Raw genomic sequence first — 20,134 nt, 5'->3', positions numbered from 1 at the left:
CTCTCAAAAACTCATACACTGCTATGTATATACTGCTTCAAGAAAGCAATGATCCATTTTGATGTGCCCATCCCATGAAACATAACATTCTGCTTGTTCATATGTAAGAAAAAGCCCCTACATGCTTTTCCACATGCTTCCCTTTGTAAATGAGGTATTCACAATTTATTTAATTCACTCAAAATCGTCCCACAGTAGCTTCAAAAATTGGCAGCTGTTAGGCTGCTGAGAAGCTGAGATCACTGTGTAATCTGTATTCACTTTTTGCCACACTATTTATTTAGATTTTAAAGTTATCCTTTTCTTGCTGTACAGGACCAGAGACACCGGAGACCTGGGCTCATAGCAAGAGTTTCCCTGTACTCTGGTGAACAAAATAAAAAAGACCATAAACCTGCCAAAGACACATCCCCCATCTGCACCAACCTTGCCTCAGGAAACCTATAATCTAGACGACATTATATAAAAACTGATTGATATATATTTCTCCAATAAACTGTGAATTTCAGCACACACCAGCAATGCAGACAAACACACTCTACTGATTCATGTTAGGGGTACATCACATGGGCAAACGCCTATTTGCTGAAAGGCAAGCTGAGAATTACTTACCACACTGCAGCCAGGACAGTCAGGACCATTTTCACATATCCTACGCCGAGCCTGAATCCCTCCTCCACACTGAGCAGTGCAGCGTTCCCATGGACCCCAGCCTGTCCAAAACACATGAGGGGGGCACAACAGATGCTCATTGCAGTACCTGTGAAAAGAAGCAAACAAGGAGGCAAATAATCTGTTTAGTATCAAGACAACAACTCCTCCAAGTTCTTTATTTGATTATTCAGATAGATGTTTGTACAAGGAAATATTTTATACCAAGTGCCCTTCTCTTATTCACAAAACATTGAACTAACAGTTATCACACTGCACAGAGTTTAAGAATTTATTGAAGCATTTAAAGCATTTGTTTGCTTTATTCAATGCCTTAATACTATCTACGTGATACAACCATACTATTGCACTGTGAGCACGAAAGCAAGCCTAACTACTACTTTCATAATAACAGTTGTGGCTATATGTCTGGGGCAGAAACGAGTCAAACAAACAAAAGACAACCATTTAGGCAGGCACTCTTCTATCAGTCTCCAGCCAAGCATTGATTAGGATCCATCTCTCTCCTCTTCAGAAAGCTAAACTTGCATTTGGCTTTCTACAGTGACTCCACTTTTATGGGTACATTAAAAACTGAAACATTGACTCTAGGCATAGAGAACTGTACTGTTCTGATAGTGTTATTGCTTTATCTTTTAAGGGGTGTTTTTAGCTATTATAATCCTTGAAAGATTTCCCTGTGGGCTGCGAACTGACTCAGGGGGCTTCCAAGTTCTCGAGGGAAATAGGAATATCTTATTACAGAGTTATCGTTACTGTTAAAAGACATTCAGACATTTAGGAAGGTCCCAACTTTTAGTGATTTTTTTAAATTTTTTTGTAAAAACCTAAGATTCCCGATTTTTAGAGTGTGCCATCTACTGACATTGGCTGTAGCATACACTGCTTGGTAAAGCCCCTCTGTGTGGATTCAAAGGGTTTGGGCTATCAGTAAGCACAACTGGGACTCAAAAAGGGGCCAAGGTCTTATTTGGGATGAAGCAAAGCCACAACAAGCATTCGGAAAGCAGATGATCCCAAAAGTGTTCTAATCTTTTGTGGTTGCCACTGTATGGCTCTTGCTCCTACTATTTCTGACTGTTCTGAACAAACAATTCCATTTATTACAATACTTCCTCATTTTTACACCAGCCATCCAAAATCCACTGTCTTCTTGCGTTTCTGGCAAGCTTTCATCACTTTGTACTCTCCTGCCATGAAAACTGCCATGAAAACTGAACAGTAATTCATTTTCTACACAAAGAGAAACAATGACAGTATAAACTGTTGTTATTTTCAAAAAGAATAACAACTTTTTTTTTTCCAGAAACCCTCAAGATCTTCAAGCTTTAATTCTTCATTACCGAATAATTTGCATGTTCAGAAGTCTGTAAGGAAAAAATATTGTTTGTGTGTGATATATATATATCAGTAGGTTTATTACATACACTGGAGCCTGTGATTTAAAATTTGTCTGTAGGACTGAGCAACTCCACTGCAATTTAAAAGGTTGGCTGTGGGGTAAATGGGGTAGCAATATTTAGTTTTGTGTTTCTATATTGTTAAGTAAACTATTAACAGCTTGCGTTGAGCTTGTCTGCTGTTCTCCAGTAAACTGAGGGGAAAAAAAAATCAATATTTATGAATCTGCTATCTCAGAATTCTTCTGTGTGTGATTTGGTTAAATGTCTTTTCAACCATAGTTTGTGCATAAACTTTTTTTTTTTCCTGAATGTTCATTATTTGCAATTCACAGTTCACATTATGCTACCCCTAAAGATGCAGAGGAATGTTCTGGGACTGGATATTCTTCTCAAAAAACTCAAACAGCTGCATGCATATTCTCTGTCACATGCATTCATTTATGGGAATATTTGTGATAGCTGGTCTCTGTGATCATTTGTTGAGAATGTGTACCCAATGAAACTTACATGCAACATCACCATTTATTTATTTAAATGAGTACATATTTTGCATATTTTAATTAGTTTTGAATGGAGATGTGCTAAATTAATTTGGGATACACACATGGGATTAAGCAAGTCTGCCATGAAATTGACAATTACTGATATTCAGCCACGCAAAAAGTGAAACTAAGGGTGGGATTCATATCACCTTAAAATATAGACACATACAATGTAGCTCTCTAGAAATGAAGTACTCATCTAAACTTGAGCAACAGCTCATGGAAAGAAACAATCTTTTAAAAGACGTGAATTATGTCACCATAAAGTAAATGTCTAATACAGGTCACACAAATACAGTCCTCAATGTACTGATTTCTCTATAATAATTAGAAGGGTTGTGTGAGAGATTGACATCGAAGATTCCATACAGCCAATTCAAATTTTGTTGATACAACCTACAGAGCTAGAATCATTAATTTGGCACAATTTAGGAATATATAGTAGAATGAAACAAATTAGTCTGTTCTCCACTGCCTGTATTGCCTAGAGTTCTATAAACTATAGGGGAAGTTCAGCCATCTCACTCGTGCATGAACACTCACATCGTGGACACTTGAAGTCAGGTGTGACAAATCTCATTCAGATGAGATTCCTGACTCTACACAGTGCCTCTTAATGCCATTGTGCTCTATCACCTGCTCTCTCTCTTAAGTGGAAGACAGAGTGGAGCCTAACAATTGACACACTAAGCACTTCAAAGACTGGCAATTCTGCTAACCAGCACTATTTAAAGTTACAGTTGAAACTACAAGATGCAACTGAAAAAAAAAAAAAGAAAAAAAAAAGAAAAAAAAACACTAAAATTCCCATGCAACTACTACCTTCAAGTCAGGGGAAAAAAAAAAGACAAAACTGATTGCTAATTTTTATTTTTTTTCAGGAAAGGAATAAAAATCACAGTATACAAGTGGAATCTGATTTTCATTTCAGCCAGACAACATCTAAAAACATCAGGTATGTTTTCAAAATTAGATACATCTCTGCAATTGATCTTTGAGCGCTGTGCTACAGCAAGGGGCTTTGAGCCAAGTTTCATTATATTGATTCTTGGCTGCATTTCAAGTCACTCAGTAACCCTTTTTCCCTTTTGCCCTTTCTTCCCCTCTTAATTTTGTTCTCAGGACCCACAGGGCTAACATTTTACAATAATTCAACAAAACACGCAATGTAAGAAACTTGGACCTGTGAAACCACTGCCCTCTCCCCTAATCCCATCTCTAGCTGTGATGAGGTCAGATAGAAGAACAGCCTAGAGAAATGTGGGTTTTGTACAGTGACCTTTCCCATTTTTCCTTACAGTGAGCCCAAGTTCAAATGCCCTAATAAAGGAATTGTCATACTGGGGAAAAGGAAAGCATCCTCTATCCAGATATGTCCAGAACCTCTAGTTCCTAGAGTAATTTCTAATTTTTTCTCCAGGCAATTAGAATACAACTGGAATTTATTTCAGCAATTCATTTCAGTGTTATAAAAAGACAAATTATTTGACTTTAGTCAAATTAGTGTTGTCATGCAGCACTGAGTACAACACATTAACTGCATGACAGTTACAAATGTGTCTTTTTCACTCTGCACAGAGATTCTGTTTAAACACATAATTCTTAATTTTGAGCAATATTATGTTAGTATGCATTTAAGAAAAACAAACTACCCTTAATCACTGTCCACCCATTCCCATGCAATACTGTTAGGTGCTGGGTATTCGTGGTTACCAGCTGCTAACTTACTGGGAAGCACAGACTGTGCTGAGGTTGATGGGAATGCTGGATTCCTTTAATTGAAGGCAGACATATGACGCACACACATGCCTTTCTGGAAAGAGATTGCTGCATCAACAGAAATCCCCACCCAGGAGACTCTGGAAGGTGGCTGGGGCATGTGCTTTCAGGGATTTCTGTGGAAGAGGAGGGAACATACAAAGAAAGGAGCATGGGAGCACACACTTCCCATCAGGAAGGCTAGTCGTGGGAGTAGGGGCAAGTCCAAGGCTTCTTGGTGTTTGATCTTCTCTGCTGAAGGAGACCGAGCTCGTTTGTTCTGCTCAGAAACAAGCAGGGCTACACAGATGGGACATTTGGCTCTCAGTGCTTCCTCCTTCTCATGGAAACAAGTCCAAGAGTTCCGAATCTGCTGAGGATTGTGTACAAAATAAATGTGACAATATCTACTGCTTCCTACACTGTACACCTGAAAATTTCCAGGGTTTTCAAACGTTTACTCCTTAACTGCAGCCAGTTCATTTTTCTAATTCTGATTTGCTCAGCTTTTTTCTCTTTCTTTTTTCCTTTGTAATAGAAGAGGAATATACTCACTAGAAGCGAGGGATTCTCATTCTAGTGTCCCTCAGTTCTGCACCAATAAGAGGGAGACCAGTGGACTTAACAAGCCTGTACTGCTACATCTTCCTCAGGAAGGAGAGGAAAGCATTTTCATTCAGTGACAAAGTCAAGACAGGACACTACAGACTCTATAAACTCAAACCTGTAGAGTTTTCCCAGCAGCTTCAGTGAATATTCCACATACGGGGGGAGAAAACAAACAAACAAAAAAAAAAACTGATTTTTTTTAAGCCCCTAGTGAATTCATCAGGATGCTTTCTATCTCGAGCCTTAATTACAATATTATTTTATCTGATTAGCAAATTCTGTTAAAATCCTATTTTTACTCCCTCTCCATATTCTGTCTAACCACACATCAGCTGCATTTTTGACCTATTTCTACAAGGCAAATTGACTTTGTAATCCAAGTCTTTGCTGCTGTCTCTCAGATGTTTTCCATCCCCCTCTCCTTTAGCACTAGAGCATGCAACAGCCTAACCAATCTGCAAAACTTTAAATTGGTAAATATTTCTACTGACTTCAAGGGAATGACCAGCAAGCACAGATCTTCTTGATACATTAGACATTGCAGGATCACAGATTTCATGAGGTAAAACAAACATAACCTAGCCAAACATTTACCCCTTAACGCATGAAAAATATTCTCAAACTGAATATTCATTCACATCTGTAGGAGAATTAACCTCAGCAATAAGCTGTCTTTTTGTGTTTATTTTTATGTAATTATGCACTGGATTTCTACTGGAAACAGTGTTTGTTGAAAAGCTGTTCCAAAACTTGGCACAATGTTGATTGTGGGAACTGAATCCCTTAATTAATCTCCTAAACGTGTGAAGGTGACATGAATGTGTACTTTTGTAAAGACAAAAGCACACAGCGTGTAAATCACCTAATACTAATTTTTAGTAAAACTACAAATATTCACCTTACTCATGGGCTGGGCCACTAAGAAAGTAAAATGTTGGGCTATTTATAAACATTCATTAATTTCCACGAGAAAATCTGAGACGCTGCTTATTGTCACATTGGAAGCAAAAACATTTCTTATAAAGTACTGCATGTAGACTACTTGCTCAGTCTGCCTAAATGTACTGGGCCCAGTTCTCAAGTGCACAGTGTCCACCCGACACAGATGTAACTCCACTGGCACTGAAGGGAAGCAGTGAATTAGCACTACTACAAATACTGGTACTCCATTGCCCTCAGCTCAAAACTCTCCACAAGCTGTTAGAGCCCTGAGGGCACTCAAAAAGCTTTAATGGCAGCAACCAACCTCACCCACGGGCCCAGGAGCTCTATTTAAGGTCAGCCAGGGATCTTCAGGACTGTAGTTTGGATTCCCAGTGGGATCTCAGACTGCCTCATCAACATAGTATCACCTATGACCCAGATGCTTGGTTGAACCCGGCCACAATTTCCAGGCTTGCTCTGCTCCCTTGCTGTGGGTGGTGGATGGGCCCTGCCTGGCAAGTTTCCTAGGACTCCACTTTTTACAGCTCTGAAAAGATCCAAGTGCTTTGCCTGCCATTGACAAAATCCTGGGAAATAACTGTTAGGATACCTTGTTCCTCTAGAAAAGCTGCTTCACAAATGGTGTAACAAAATGTCCTAACATACCACACTTTCTTGAAATAAAATACGTATTACCCTTCTAAAAGCATCAGCACACTAAAGTATCGTGGACAGCCTAACAAAAATCAGGGTAGAGGTATGAAAGTTAGCTGTGAGCAAGCTAATGAGTGAGAGGCACATTGATAAGGCAATGCAGGACTGGTGGGAGTGGAGGGTGTTTCATGTAGAAAGGAAACAGCTACAGAGGAACTGGGAGAGAAAAAAGGCATCCTGCAGTAAACTTACTGGCACATAATCCCAGACTGCTGCTGAAATGGATGAAAGAGGGAAAGTACAAGTAACTTGCAGGCTACAAAAGCAGAGCAACTTAAGCTTTCTGTTTGCTCAGAACAACTGCGTACCAAAATTCAATCCTTCTAAGTAATTATTTCAACTCATTGTAAGTATCACTTTCCATTTTGTAACTGCTTTTTCAGTGCATCCATTGTCTTAATACTGGACATTTTCTTTTATAATCAGATAAGTATTTCTCACAGCTTTCCGTGTTTCTCTGAAACTCCGTATTGGACTATTCTGTGTTAAAATTAAGATGAACAATAACTGCTAACATTCATAGTCCATCACCAAAAAGTCTATTCAAACTAAACTCTTTTCTTCTGTATCCAGTCTTATTGTACCCTGCCCTGGACTGACCTCTCAGTTCAAGAAAATAACTGTTATTCATGCTAGGACAGAGCTATGTGACAGCAGACATAATTCTACATTTGGTGAACAGCTTTTTGGTTGGGCAAACTATTTTCAGAAAGCAATTTCCAAAATATCAAAATGCTCTTCCTCTGTGATGAAATGGTAAATATTAATGGCTCTGAAACAGCAAGTGTTCACATGTTCTACAATACCAATCCACTACATTTAGAGTTAGAGAAGCCAGGTTCCTTATTTTATGTCAATACATAAATGTGTGATGCAAATTCCCTTCACTGGAATCTCTTTCTGAGGAAATGCCAGAGCTGTTGTTTAATTAAATCCCCCATTGAAACTCACCATACAGGTTACCGAATCTTACTTTGATCTCACAGCACAGTAGGACAAAAGCAACCCTTCTCCTTTGGTCACGTGGAGGTATTTTACAGAAGCACAGAAGTAAACTGCAAGTATATATTGACAGGAAATGTATCCACACCCATCTCTTGTAATGGATGTCTACAGTAATCCAAATTCTTACACCAGCACCAGTCTTCTGCTATTAACTTTTTGGCATGCCTCAGGAAACAAGATAATAAACCCATCTAAGAGTTGTAGTGAATCTGAATATATTCTAGTTTGACCTAAATAAATGTTTAATTTCTATTAAAGTTCCTAGGACATAAATAACAAATTAAAAACTTTTGGGTACGTGTATGATAAAATCAGAGGTCTGAATTTTAGATTCTGAGCTAATGACAAAATGCTCAGTCTGGTGCAAAATCATTAGATGGTGAAATCAATATTTAAGCTGACTTGATCTGCTCAGGGGCTAATATACATACAAATAAATTAAAAAAAAAATACTGAAACCTTGCTAAAAGATATTTGAGTGCAGGTGTATTATATCTATTGAATATAAAACAAAGCCCTTGAAACTTCTCTCGATGTTATATAGATGCTTAATTCATTTAAGACAGAAGAAATGAACTCACGGCATCAGTAACATAGTACTGTGACCTTACTATATTTTGCTCTAAATTCCAGGTTTTGAGCCCAGGCGACTTACAATTCAAACACACTGCAATCAATTTTCTAGGAGAATCAATTTTCAGGGTCTCAAGGGACAGCAGCACATGACTTCAGCACAATTCTCTGGCACTACTAGGAGCTCAGCTGGCTTGGAAGGGATGCAGCTGAAGTGAAAGATGAAATAACTGCTGCAGCCCCACAACCTTGCTAATGGGAATACTGCTATTGTGCAGCATTGGATTTAAAGAGAGAGTGGAAGAAAACAGAATGAAAGAAAAAACAGGCAAGTAAAAGAGAAAATATCCTGTGGAATACAGCTGAGCAGAAGAAATTAAAACAGACAATAGAGAAAAGATAACTCACCTCTCCTCGCGATTCTGTCCCACACAGACACGTCCTCCATGTCGAGGGGTTGGATTGCTGCAGGAACGCTGGCGTACTTGAAAGCCTATTCCACAAGTGGTACTACAAGGTGACCAAGAAGTCCATGGTGTCCAGCCTCCATTTCTGGTAGAATAAAAAGCTCAGGCTCTGTCATCTGTTATACATAGCGAATGGCTGATTAGGTGTGACTGACAGCAAAATCTGACCCATTAATATTTCTGTAGAAATCATTAATACTTCACTGTGTTCCATTTCTTAAAGAATACTGAACTAAAATAAAAGTGCTCTGATCCATATTCCTTGCATAGTAAACAGCGATTGCTGCAAGGACCCCATTACACAAGAAGTAAACAAAGTCCAAAGACATGAAGCTACTTAGTTGCTTTCAGTCACTTTATTCTGGGTAAACCTGATTTGCAAACTTTTGTACCAAAGTTCTGAAGATAACTTTTAATTACATATTTGTCCAATTATTATTTGTGTTTTTTTTTTTTTTCAGAGATATCAGAACATCAAATTTTACTACCTATTTTTTACTACCTATTTTACTACCTATTTTGTGATTAAAGTGATTAAAGAAAAAAAAAATCAAAATGCCTTAGGTCACAATTTCAACAGTATACTCTGACAAGTCACAAATACCTTATTTGTAACGTAACAGAATTCAGAGAATTCAAATAACAGAGCTAACAGAATTCACAGGCTATACCCTGTATTTGCAAATTTCTGGAAGGCATAATCTTGTCCCTCCCTAGTATACACTAGAACAAATGCACTTGAGATCAAGCATCTTGAAAAGAATTTAATATTCAGTCCAAAGCAAAAAAAAAAGAAAAAAAAAAAGAAAAGAGAGAGACACTTTTGCAGTTCCCAGAACTATTTGATGGTTAAGCCTACAGTTTTTGTATTGGTAAAAGAAAAACAGAAATCGAGAAAAATAAAACTCAACAATAATGAGTTCTTGAGGTTTCACCATAAAAGCAATAGTCAAGATAGTGCTTTATTTGATTCTGAAATCACTTTAGTTTTTAACAGTGAAAAGTAACTAAATCCAGTAATAAACACAACACAAAATTATTTCAGTAATTTATCACAAGTATTATCAATTTAAATTTCACTAACTTTGATCTCTTATTAAGAGGTAAGGGATGTAAGAGTTGATAACAATAATAATAATAATAAAAAAATCTGGGTCTCCATGAACTATGGGAATCAATTATTTGATATGGCACTGTTAACTGAAGTAGGATGTTAAAATCTTGTAATATCTAATTAAAATCTTGTAAATCTATTTCTTGTAAATCTAAGATATTAAAATCTCGTAAATCTGAAGTGTAATACTGCCAATGTTAGTATGTGAATAAAGTCCAAATCATGTTGTAAATTCCCTTCTAAGCCTGACAGCCAGTAACTTTTCTTCAGTCGTTCACTATCTCACAGCACATTTTTCTTCCATTCTCCTGGTCTAATGTTAAATACTATATTGTTATGTATCTAATAATTTCCCTAAAAATTACTGTTACAGAGTTTGCAGTTATCCTGTGCAGAAAAATAATCAGTTTTATTCACTACCATGATGTGCAAAACAAAAAAGCAGAGTCAAGAAGCAGAAAGAATTGCTGAAAATAAGCATCAGTTTATGTTTCATCTTGCAACTGAAGTATGTACCATCTTTTAAACATTAACTCTAAATGCAATTCAGAATATGGAGTGTTCTGAGTTTCTTTGAAATGATCTGCTCTCGCTGCTTTTTTTTTTTTCTTTTTTTTTTTTTCTTTTTCTGGGGGTGATTATGTGCCTGAGGAAGACAAAAGATTGGCTAAGAGGTGGCATACCGACTGGCAATACATCTAGATGTCATAATGCTACCAAAAGATATAATGGAAGCATCTTTTCCAAGGCAGATGGGGGAATTAATACAATGGTGACATGAAGCCAAAAAAAGTGAAAAAAAGTAAACAGTTCTGACTTAAAAAAAAAAAAAAAAATATGACTCACAAAACTCAAAGAACAGAGAAAAATATCATAATTTGGATATTACCTAACATTTATTTATTTATTCCTCTCTGAGATTTTGTTAAAATTAACAGGACAATATAATTTGGTACACTGCATTTATAAGCACTATTTGCCATTTGGTACACTGCATTTAAAATCACTATTTGCGATTCTCTCCCACAATGTTTGAGAGAGAATTTCCCATGTCTCATTTGCTGCAGCCATCACTATGGACTGTTTTGTGTACATAACAGGATCAGTGGATTGTGGATGAGATTTCAAATGATAGGTTTTATTCTGACTAAGTTAAAAAAAAATAAAACCATAAGCAATATAACGTGAATTTATTTTTTTTTACCTCGAACAGTTGGCAATTTCCATGGTTGGTCCTTCACACAGCCACCCTCCACACTGAGGAGCTGGACTGTCACACACACGTGTCCTGCAGAGGCAGGATCCAACACTGGCACCATCTGTGTGGCTGCAAGGTTTCCACTGTGACCACGTTCCAAAATGTCCATCCACTGTCAGATTCCTCGTCTAGAAATAAACAAAACAGAAAGGCCTACCTGAAGCCTGATAGCTGCTTCATACTATTCCTTAATTCTGCAGTACATGAAGGTAAAGCCTCCAGCCACCACCAACAAAAAACCCCAGAAGCCTCCACTGGAGAGGTATACCTTCCAGGCAGTATGTTACACTTGTTGCATTGCTACAGCTGTAGGATTCCCACCATCTCCAGCTGATCTGGGCCACTGGATGCCACTACTATAGCAAAAACAATAATTACAACTAACCATTGCCTTTCACAACCATACTCACCAGTTATTCAATAAGAAGTGTATTTTACTTTCTCAGTTATCCTCTAATGACAGCATTGCCTATTTCCTAAAATTTGCCTGTGATTAGTAACTTGGACACTGATTGTAAAATAGTATGTGCAAGAATGCCTGTGGAAACCTGAATCTAGATCAAAAGAAAGAGGCAGCAGAGGTAATAGGCTAGGGTAAGAAAACTGGATGAATCAACCACCAGTCCTCATGATGAATCTTTCTTTGACAACAGTTTTTTTTTATGCATACATCCGATAGTACCATTTCAAAATAGTGAAATGTGGTTTTACATTTGACCATCTCTGAACTGTAGAATCATAGATTATCCCAAGTTGGAAGAGGCCCATCAAGTCCAACTCCTGGCTCCACACAGCACCACCCAAAAATCAGACCCTATGTCTGAGAGTGTTGTCCAAACATTTCTTGAACTCCAGCAGGCTTGGTGCTGTGACCACTGCCCTGGGGAGCCTGTCCCAGTGCCCGACCACCCTCTGGGTGCAGAACCTTTCCCTAACCCCCAGCCTGACCCTCCCCTGTCCCAGCCCCGTGCCGTTCCCTCGGGTCCTGTCGCTGTCCCCAGAGAGCAGAGCTCAGCGCCTGCCCCTCCGCTCCCCTCGTGAGGGAGCTGCAGGCCGCCATGAGGCCTCCCCTCAGCCTGCTCTGCTCTGGGCTGAACAAACGGAGTTATGTCAGCCTCTCTCCATATGTCTTGCCCTCTAGACTCTTCATCATCTTTGTAGCCCTCCTTTAGGTATTCTTTAATAGTTTTATGTCTTTTCTATAATGTGGCATCCAAAACTGCACACAATACTCAAGTTGAGGATGCACCAGTGCAGAGTAGAGTGGGAACCCTAGAAGCCATTATATTAATGTACCATTAAAGAAAAAAAAAAAAAAAGTTTTAAAAAGCATAAGTAGCACCTAACCCTACATGATTAGCCAGTTTGCTCTCGCTAAAGTCATTTCTCAACACCTTTGGTTGGGAGGGTCAGACTATTTTCACCTTGATGGGAATGATTCCATCACGCAGCCACAACACATTAGTAAGAAATCTTTACTGTTCAACTTAAACAAAATGCGTTAGCTCAAATCACATCAGCCTGCATTGCTACGAGAACTTTCAAACACAATTGGGCTGGGCATGGATAATTCATCTCCGTTAACAAATATAAATGTTTGTACTATTAATTCAATTTAGCAAGGTGTTAATCTTGATTAATCTGTTATCATAAATTGAAATGATGGCAACTACATCATTTCAATGCTAACAATTGCCAGGTTTGATTGCCACATTTTAGCTTTCAGTCAAAAAGAAGTACTACCAACTGAAGGCTAAACGGAATTGAAAGCAACTCTTAGATAAAAATAAGTATGTAGTCATGCATATTTTATCAAATGTGTGAGAACATAATGCTGTAACATTTGCTTATATATTGAAATAGGAACTATAATTGCAGAATTGTTATGAATATTCTGAAATGGTGTCTCCCTTTGTTGTTTTTAGTATCGTTTCATTTTAACAGTGGTGAGGGAAGTACACAATTCACTATTAATCTGAAGACACGAGATTCAATTACAGCACAAGACATGTTTCCACTGCCACACTGGGTGCTGGCTGATTCTTTCAACTGTGGAGAAGGTTCCATAATTTCACTATTCATTACATTTCTTGTGATTTATTATTCACAGATATAGCTTCTTCACAGAACAACTACGTGTACGTTCTGCCAGCTACAACTTACATAACTCGTCATTTCAAAATTCCGCTGACACCATTTTTTTCCTTGAAAATAACTCACTGACCTGTGCTCACACAGAGTATAAGATGTTATTTTTCATAAGACAATAGGAAATAAGTACTTCTTTTCAAATGACAAGTAAACTCATTCCTCTTACACTGCTACTCTAAGAAATATATAGTCTGTAAACCAGAAATGGTATGTCCCCAACACAATTAATATAAAAGATGTGAAAATATCTTTGTTTTCTATTCCTATGCTGTACCAAAACATGTTTATTGTTACACCAACAATTATACACTAAACCTGCAGTTGTCTTTAATTATTATAATTTATATCAAATGGCAGCGAAAGTATTTATAAAACATGGGTGAAAGCTTGAGCTCAGAAGCTAAAATGGATGGGAGGTTTCTCTTTCCTGATTTTTTTTCCCTGTTCCTGCAAAGATCATCCCACTATAGTCTTTGCTCTTACCTACAGTTGCCCTGTTCTCTCTATGAATATCTCCTTTTCACAAGTGAATTCACAAAGTGAAATCACAAAGAGTAAAAACAATTCTGTAATAGGACTATAGGAAAGCAAACTGTACTGATCATGTTTTTTTTAACCCTCACCAGAATCCATTCAAGATCACTGCCCAGTAACCTTTCACAATCTGACATGCCTTGAGTGGAAAGTTATGACCAAAGAGACAATATGGCTGTATTTTCCTGACATGGCTGCATTCTGTTTTCCCTCTATACCTTCCTGTTTTTGCTACCCTTTCTTTTTTTCTGTAACTGCCTAAATCCCTTCTTTCTAATTTCCCACAAATATTCTTTTTTTTTTGCCCCCCCCCACTTTTTTTGCTTGTAAAAGCTCTCTGATGATACCACTATTTTTAGTGATTGCAAGTGTTACCATTGGAAAATATTTTGTCAAAACTATTAACAAGACCTTTCATTACTATAAAAAGTATTAGATGAATAATAGTGATATCTGACCAACTGGAAGAATCTCAAAGCAGATATGTGTGCCCATAACATTAATTGCTATGTGTATTCACTCACAATTGGTGTACTCATGCCAGAAATACCCACTTGAGAATTATAAATCAAAGTAGGATAACTACAATAACTGTATTTGTCACAAACAATCTTCAAAGTCCATAGACACAGTAGCACAGATACCCAGCTATCTCTCTCAGACCCCTTCCCGCTCTACCATGAAATGCCAATAAATGTTCAGGCATATGAATAATTCCCTAGAAAATAACTTCTCAAGTATAACTGGTCACACTTAATTTTGTGCCAAACTAGACTACAAACAGGTCACAACTGATGTGAATTTGTAAGAAATTGGTCATGCATCCATCTGACAAATTTTCTGTGGTGTTAAAAAGATCAGTGCACATTTACTAACAGTTGAGATTTTAGAACCACTTGGAAACAAAGCAGGGAGGGTAAAAAAGTTTCCAATATTCTGTTCTGTTCGGCCTTCAACATTTTTGACATTGTTTCCCACAGCATTTTCCTGGAGAAACTGGCTGCTCAAAACTTGGACAGGTTTAAGCTGCGTGGGGTTAAAAACTGCCTGGGTGGCCAGGCACAAAGAGCCATGGTGAATGGAGTTAAATCCAGCTGGAGGCCTGTCACAAGTGGTGTCCTCCAGGGCTCAGTACTAGGGCCAGTTCTCTTCAATATCTTAGTCAATGATCTGGACAAGGGGATCGAGTGCACCCTCAGTAAGTTTGCAGATGACACCAAGTTAGGCATGTGTGTTGATCTGACTGAGGGTAAGAGGTCTCTGCAGAGGGATCTGGATAGGCTGGACCGATGGGCCAAGGCCAAATTTATGACGTTCAACAAGGCTAAGTGCTGGGTCCTGCACTTGGGGCACAACAACCCCATGAAATGCTACAGGCTGGGGGAAGAGTGGTTGCAAAGCTGCCTGGCAGAAAGGGACCAGGGGTCAATAGCCAGCTGAATATGAGCCAGCAGTGTGCTCAGTGGCCGAGGAGGCCAACAGCATCCTGGCTTGTATCAGAAGTAGCACAGCCAGCCCGACTAGGGAAGTGATTGTACCCCTGCACTCTGCTCAGGCTCTCAGCTACACTTCAAATACTGCATTCAGTTTTGGGTCCCTCACTACAAGAAGGACATCAAGGTGCTGGAGCATGTTCAAAGAAGGGCAATGAAGTTGGTGAAGAGTCTAGAAAACAAGCCTTATGAGGAGCAGCTCAGAGAGCTGGGGTTGTTTAGCCTGAAGAAAAGGAGGCTCAGGGGATACCTTATTGTGCTCTGTAATTACCTTAAAGGAGGCTATAGCTAGGTGGGGATTGGTGTAGGAAAGACTATCACACTAGCAATTAGATATTTTTAAAGTAAAAAAAAATGGAGAAAAATCCTTCAAATAAAAATGTGTCAATATCACTAACCTCAGTGAACATTTGTTTTCAAAGTGGGAATATAGGCACTGCAGGGCAAAACATAACTATCCTTTGAAAGAACGCTAAACAATTTGATCTTATTAATATAGTTTGATAATAAATTGAAAAGAAACTAAATATCTTGTTCAAGTCTGATGGGAAGGCCTGAGGAAAATGGTATTAAATACATTTTTGTAAGCTTGAGAAATCTTATGCAAGCTCATTTTCATGAGATTCACATTGAATCAAAAGTTTTAAGAGATAAAAGAAAGTTTTTGGACTTACTGGGCACACAGTAATGCTTTGTTCCCACTGACTCATGCTCAGACTTTCTTCCAGTGTTGTGCATTTCTTCATCACCATGTCCCAGCCACAATAAGGATCCTGGGATCCAATGCATGCACTGTGAATGAAAACCAATCAGAAAACGTGAACATTATCCTTGTCTGTACTTGCCAAAGATCTCTAAATAACTACATAGCATCTCTTCGTATTTCATAAGTAGATGAAACAGATCAAAACAGGTAGTGAAATTGATCCCTGTTACGGTGTGGCACAGATGGAATGATTAAACAGAGAAAAATTAATTTGAATGCCTACACAAATCCAGGAGAATTTCTTTCAAGAGCATAACTGAATTTCTGACTGCAGGCACAGTATGTAGTCAAGAATTATTACTGTTTTACTTAATTGCTACAGAATTACAGATATTCATAAAAAAAACAAATGCTATCTGCTTCAAGTACAGAAGATTTCAGAAGTTACAGTTCTTAGGCTTTTCTGTCAGTTTTGGAATCATAGTTATCATCATTGAGAGAAATCAAGTGACAACATCTACTCTTTGTAAATGAATTATAAAACCCTCTGTAATAGCAGATATTTGTTTTCTGCACTGCTATGTAGTCCCTGGAAATAAGTACAAAGAGGCATTATTGGCTGCCATCAACACCTCTCATGTATCACACTCTGCCCTAGACAGTCCGTCCTAGTAGCACACAAGGAGATGAAAAGAAGGCTAGAGAGAAGGATGGCAGTATAGCTCCCTATCGACTCTGAAAGATGCACTGTACAAAGCTAAAATATCTTTTCTCTATTAAATGCCAGATTTTTCTTGCTACTGGTGGGTCAAGCATTAACAGTTCAGGCTGCAGCCTCATGCAGATACCTAAGAAAGGAGGTGGAAGTTCCATCATAGTGAGAAATAATGCAACGGTTTTAATACTTGTCAGTGTAAAAATAGGTAACAATTACATATACAGGTAATCAATTCAAAAATGTTGACTAGACTGTAAAAAATGTCAAAATGATCATTCTTGTCCAACTCAAATCCATAGGCATTCCTGTTTTCTCTTGTCTGTTCTCATTATATTTGTTCAGCAAAGGGCCACCAAGATAATTAAGGGACTGGAGCTCCTCTACTATGAGGAAAGGCTGAGAGAACTGGGACTGTTCAGCCTGAAGAAGGGAAGGCTCAGGGGGCATCTTATCCACGTGTATAACTATGTGAGCAGAGAGTGCAAAGAGGGCAGAGTCAGGCTCTGTTCAGTGGTGCCCAGTGACAGGACAAGAGGCAGTGGGCACAAATTAAAACACAGGAGTTTCCCTCTGAATATTTTGATTTATTTATTTAACTGTGCAGCGGATGAAGCACTGGTACAGGTTGCCCAGAGAGGCTGTGGAGTCTCCTTCCTTGGAGATTTTCAAAAGCCATCTGGACGTGGTCCTGGGCGAACAGCTCTAGGTGTCTCTGCTTGAGCTGGGAGGGTTGGACCAGATAACCTCCAGAGGCTCCTTCCAGCCTCAGCCATTCTGGGATTCTACCCCCACAGATCCTACGTTTTCTTCGTATTTCTATTTATCTTTGGAATTCCTCACATATTTCCATGCTAACATCTGATAAAATGCAGACTTACTAATTCCCTAGTATACTATTCTACATTACCATCATAGGGGATACTTAATGCTTACAAATTTTATAGAATTAGTTCCTTCAGTACCCTTGGCAACATGGACTGCCAGAACTATGTGGCAGGACAATTGCCATCTGCAAAACGGGGCTAGAGTAAGAGACATAATAGCATAAACTCGTTAGGTGCTTCTAATTAGGCAGCCAGTTCAAAGATAAAGCTTTTGGATTAGGAGATTCAGTGTTCAGAAGAAAATTCCCACTTCTCTTGCAGCTGTGAACACTTAGCATTTTTGTAACTCAGGCTGCATGTTTCCAGTTAACTATTTAGAAAGCAAGGAGGACAATTAATGCAAATTATGAAAAGTTTTAAGTGTCTTGGCCTTCCAGTGTTTGCAAGACAAGATGTTCAGTGATCTTCTTTACTGTAGTGAGTATCTCTGAGGAAGCATGTTTCATGAAAAAAGAATGCAAAACAAAGTTAAAGGATGACATAATGCACAATTGGCAACTTTGGTTGTGCTATTTCTCAAAGTAGAAGTGTTTGCTTCTCCAACTTCACGATTCCTTTATGTAAATTGTTATATTTCTAAATAAATTTACTTATTTTAAGTGAAACATTTTAAAAGCCAGTATCTTTTTATGTAGAACCAGACTCACTCTTTCCTGGGAGAAAAAAGAAAGGCTGAGACCCACAGATCACGAAAGAACCTTCCCACTGCCTGAAGTCACCGCACCAATAACAGTTAGTTAATAAGAAGAGCCCATTAGAAAGGAACAAGGCACACACACACTTGCTCAGCATCTACCTCACGACAGCACAGCAGTACTGACACATCACTTCAGGTTCTCAAACTGAGTGTTTTTTTGGGGTGGTAGTGAGGATGGTCCCAGTCACAGAGCTTTCTGCTTGGTATCACAGGACTGCTGCAGCCTCTGGAGTAACCTACATTGCCCTGTCGTTTCTCTCAGTCCCTGCTCACATAGCTCCCAGATGATCCTTCTCCCACTTAACTCTTAGACCCCATTTCCTCTTTTGCTTTTATTTCCACATTCCTTTCCACTCAGGCAAATCAAAGTGCCTTGCACACCTTTCATTACAAGCCATTTAGATGTTATCAGTAGGGCACTAAAACCATATTTTGACCACTTTTCTTATAACTTCCTGGTATCAGAACAGATCCTAGTTTGATGGAAGAAATAAAATTAAAACCAACCAACCAACCACAACAAAAAGAAGACACTGAAAAGTCCTTGCATTGCTGGTACAAAGCATGTTCAATCACTCTGTGGACAATGAAAATGGCAATTTCACTAAGTGAACAGGTTTGGAGAGCATTACAGCAAATAATATGAGCTGACTCTTTTCAATATTTACATGAGAAACTCCACTGAACATACAAAAACTGAGATTTTAAGAAGTTTGTAATTTAACTGACCTCATGCAGAAGACGAGAGGCTGTGTGAAGAACTTCCACAAAAACTTCTTCAACTATTTTTTCCCTGACACAAAATTATATGAAACAATCTTGGAAACAGATGTACTATTCTGAAGAAAGCAACCGGAAATTTTCCCTGAGAGGTATTCCTCATGAAGATCCTTTTTTTTTTTTTTCTTTTTCTCTCCTTTCTTTAAATCATTCTAATCAATTGTCCCAGTTGTTATTATATCTAAAGCTCATATTGTAGAAAGTTTTATATTTGAAATCTTATATTTAGACAGTATAATTATGCCAAGAGTGCAGTTCACCATCACTATCTTTTTGGCATTTTAATTCACCATGCTAAGATATAATTGTGAAATGAAACAAGCCTGGCTTAATATCTGCACTATCCTCAGGTCTTGTCACAACAGTCCTTTTTGTTCTCCTCTATGCATCATATTTGAGAGAGTTCTCTTATTTATTTTAGATCACTTGTTTATATCGCGAATATTTCTGAAAAGTAGATATATTTTCGTGCTTTTAAATGAAAAGACAAGAGGTAATATACAGGTAAATTTTTGTCCATCTTTGCATGATCAGGTCATCTTTTAAAACTATTTTCTTTTCTTTGAGGAAAAATTTGAATAACAGCAGCTAATTATTTTCATCTGTTATGCCTATGTAAAAAAACAGAGATACCACAATAAGTTTACAGATAGAAAGTGATGAGGATAGAATGAAGCTTTTAAGTATGAAAATGTCAGAACTTCTATCTGAAATATGGAATTTAAAGGGACTATTGTTTTCTCATAAGTATGTGTCCTTACCGTGCTCAATTAAACAAAATTTTTTATTGTTGTAAGTCTTTTGTAATGAATCTCTCTCCCAAGAGACAGCAGCAAGAGGAGTTGCTTCATTGTATATATGAAATAACAAAAGAAACTGTACAAAATGGCTGTCAAAATAATGTAAGTATGGAGAGTTGAAAATTAGATACCATTATGCATCTCTATCCCTTTTTCCTCCCAAATCCCTGTTTAAATTAAAGCCGTTTTAGATGCTACTGTTGGAACACTACATACATTAACGAAATTAAGATTAGTTCTTTCAGTTCACAGGGCCCTTTCAGATAGTGACCAAATAACTGTCAGAACTGGGTATTACATTACCTATCTTGTCTCTGGGACTCCACCCATTT

At 38.1% G+C, this 20,134-nt stretch overlaps 1 protein-coding gene across 1 annotated transcript in view; it reads right to left on the bottom strand.

Annotated features, from left to right (window-relative positions):
* SEMA5A (semaphorin 5A) overlaps window positions 1-20,134 on the bottom strand; it is a 237,658-nt gene that overhangs the window by 70,530 nt on the left and 146,994 nt on the right. The window contains exons 12-15 of the mRNA XM_080582364.1: window positions 15,892-16,009; window positions 10,986-11,167; window positions 8,609-8,752; window positions 613-760 (exon numbers count right to left, since the gene is read on the bottom strand). Of these exons, the coding sequence (XP_080438490.1) occupies window positions 613-760; window positions 8,609-8,752; window positions 10,986-11,167; window positions 15,892-16,009 (592 nt within the window). The remainder of the gene's footprint in view (window positions 1-612; window positions 761-8,608; window positions 8,753-10,985; window positions 11,168-15,891; window positions 16,010-20,134) is intronic.

Source organism: Anser brachyrhynchus (genome assembly GCF_964034855.1).
Source record: "Anser brachyrhynchus genome assembly, chromosome: 2".
Taxonomy (NCBI): domain Eukaryota; kingdom Metazoa; phylum Chordata; class Aves; order Anseriformes; family Anatidae; genus Anser; species Anser brachyrhynchus.
The sequence above is the reverse complement of the archived record's forward strand: the minus strand, read 5'-3'. Positions and strand labels throughout refer to the sequence as shown.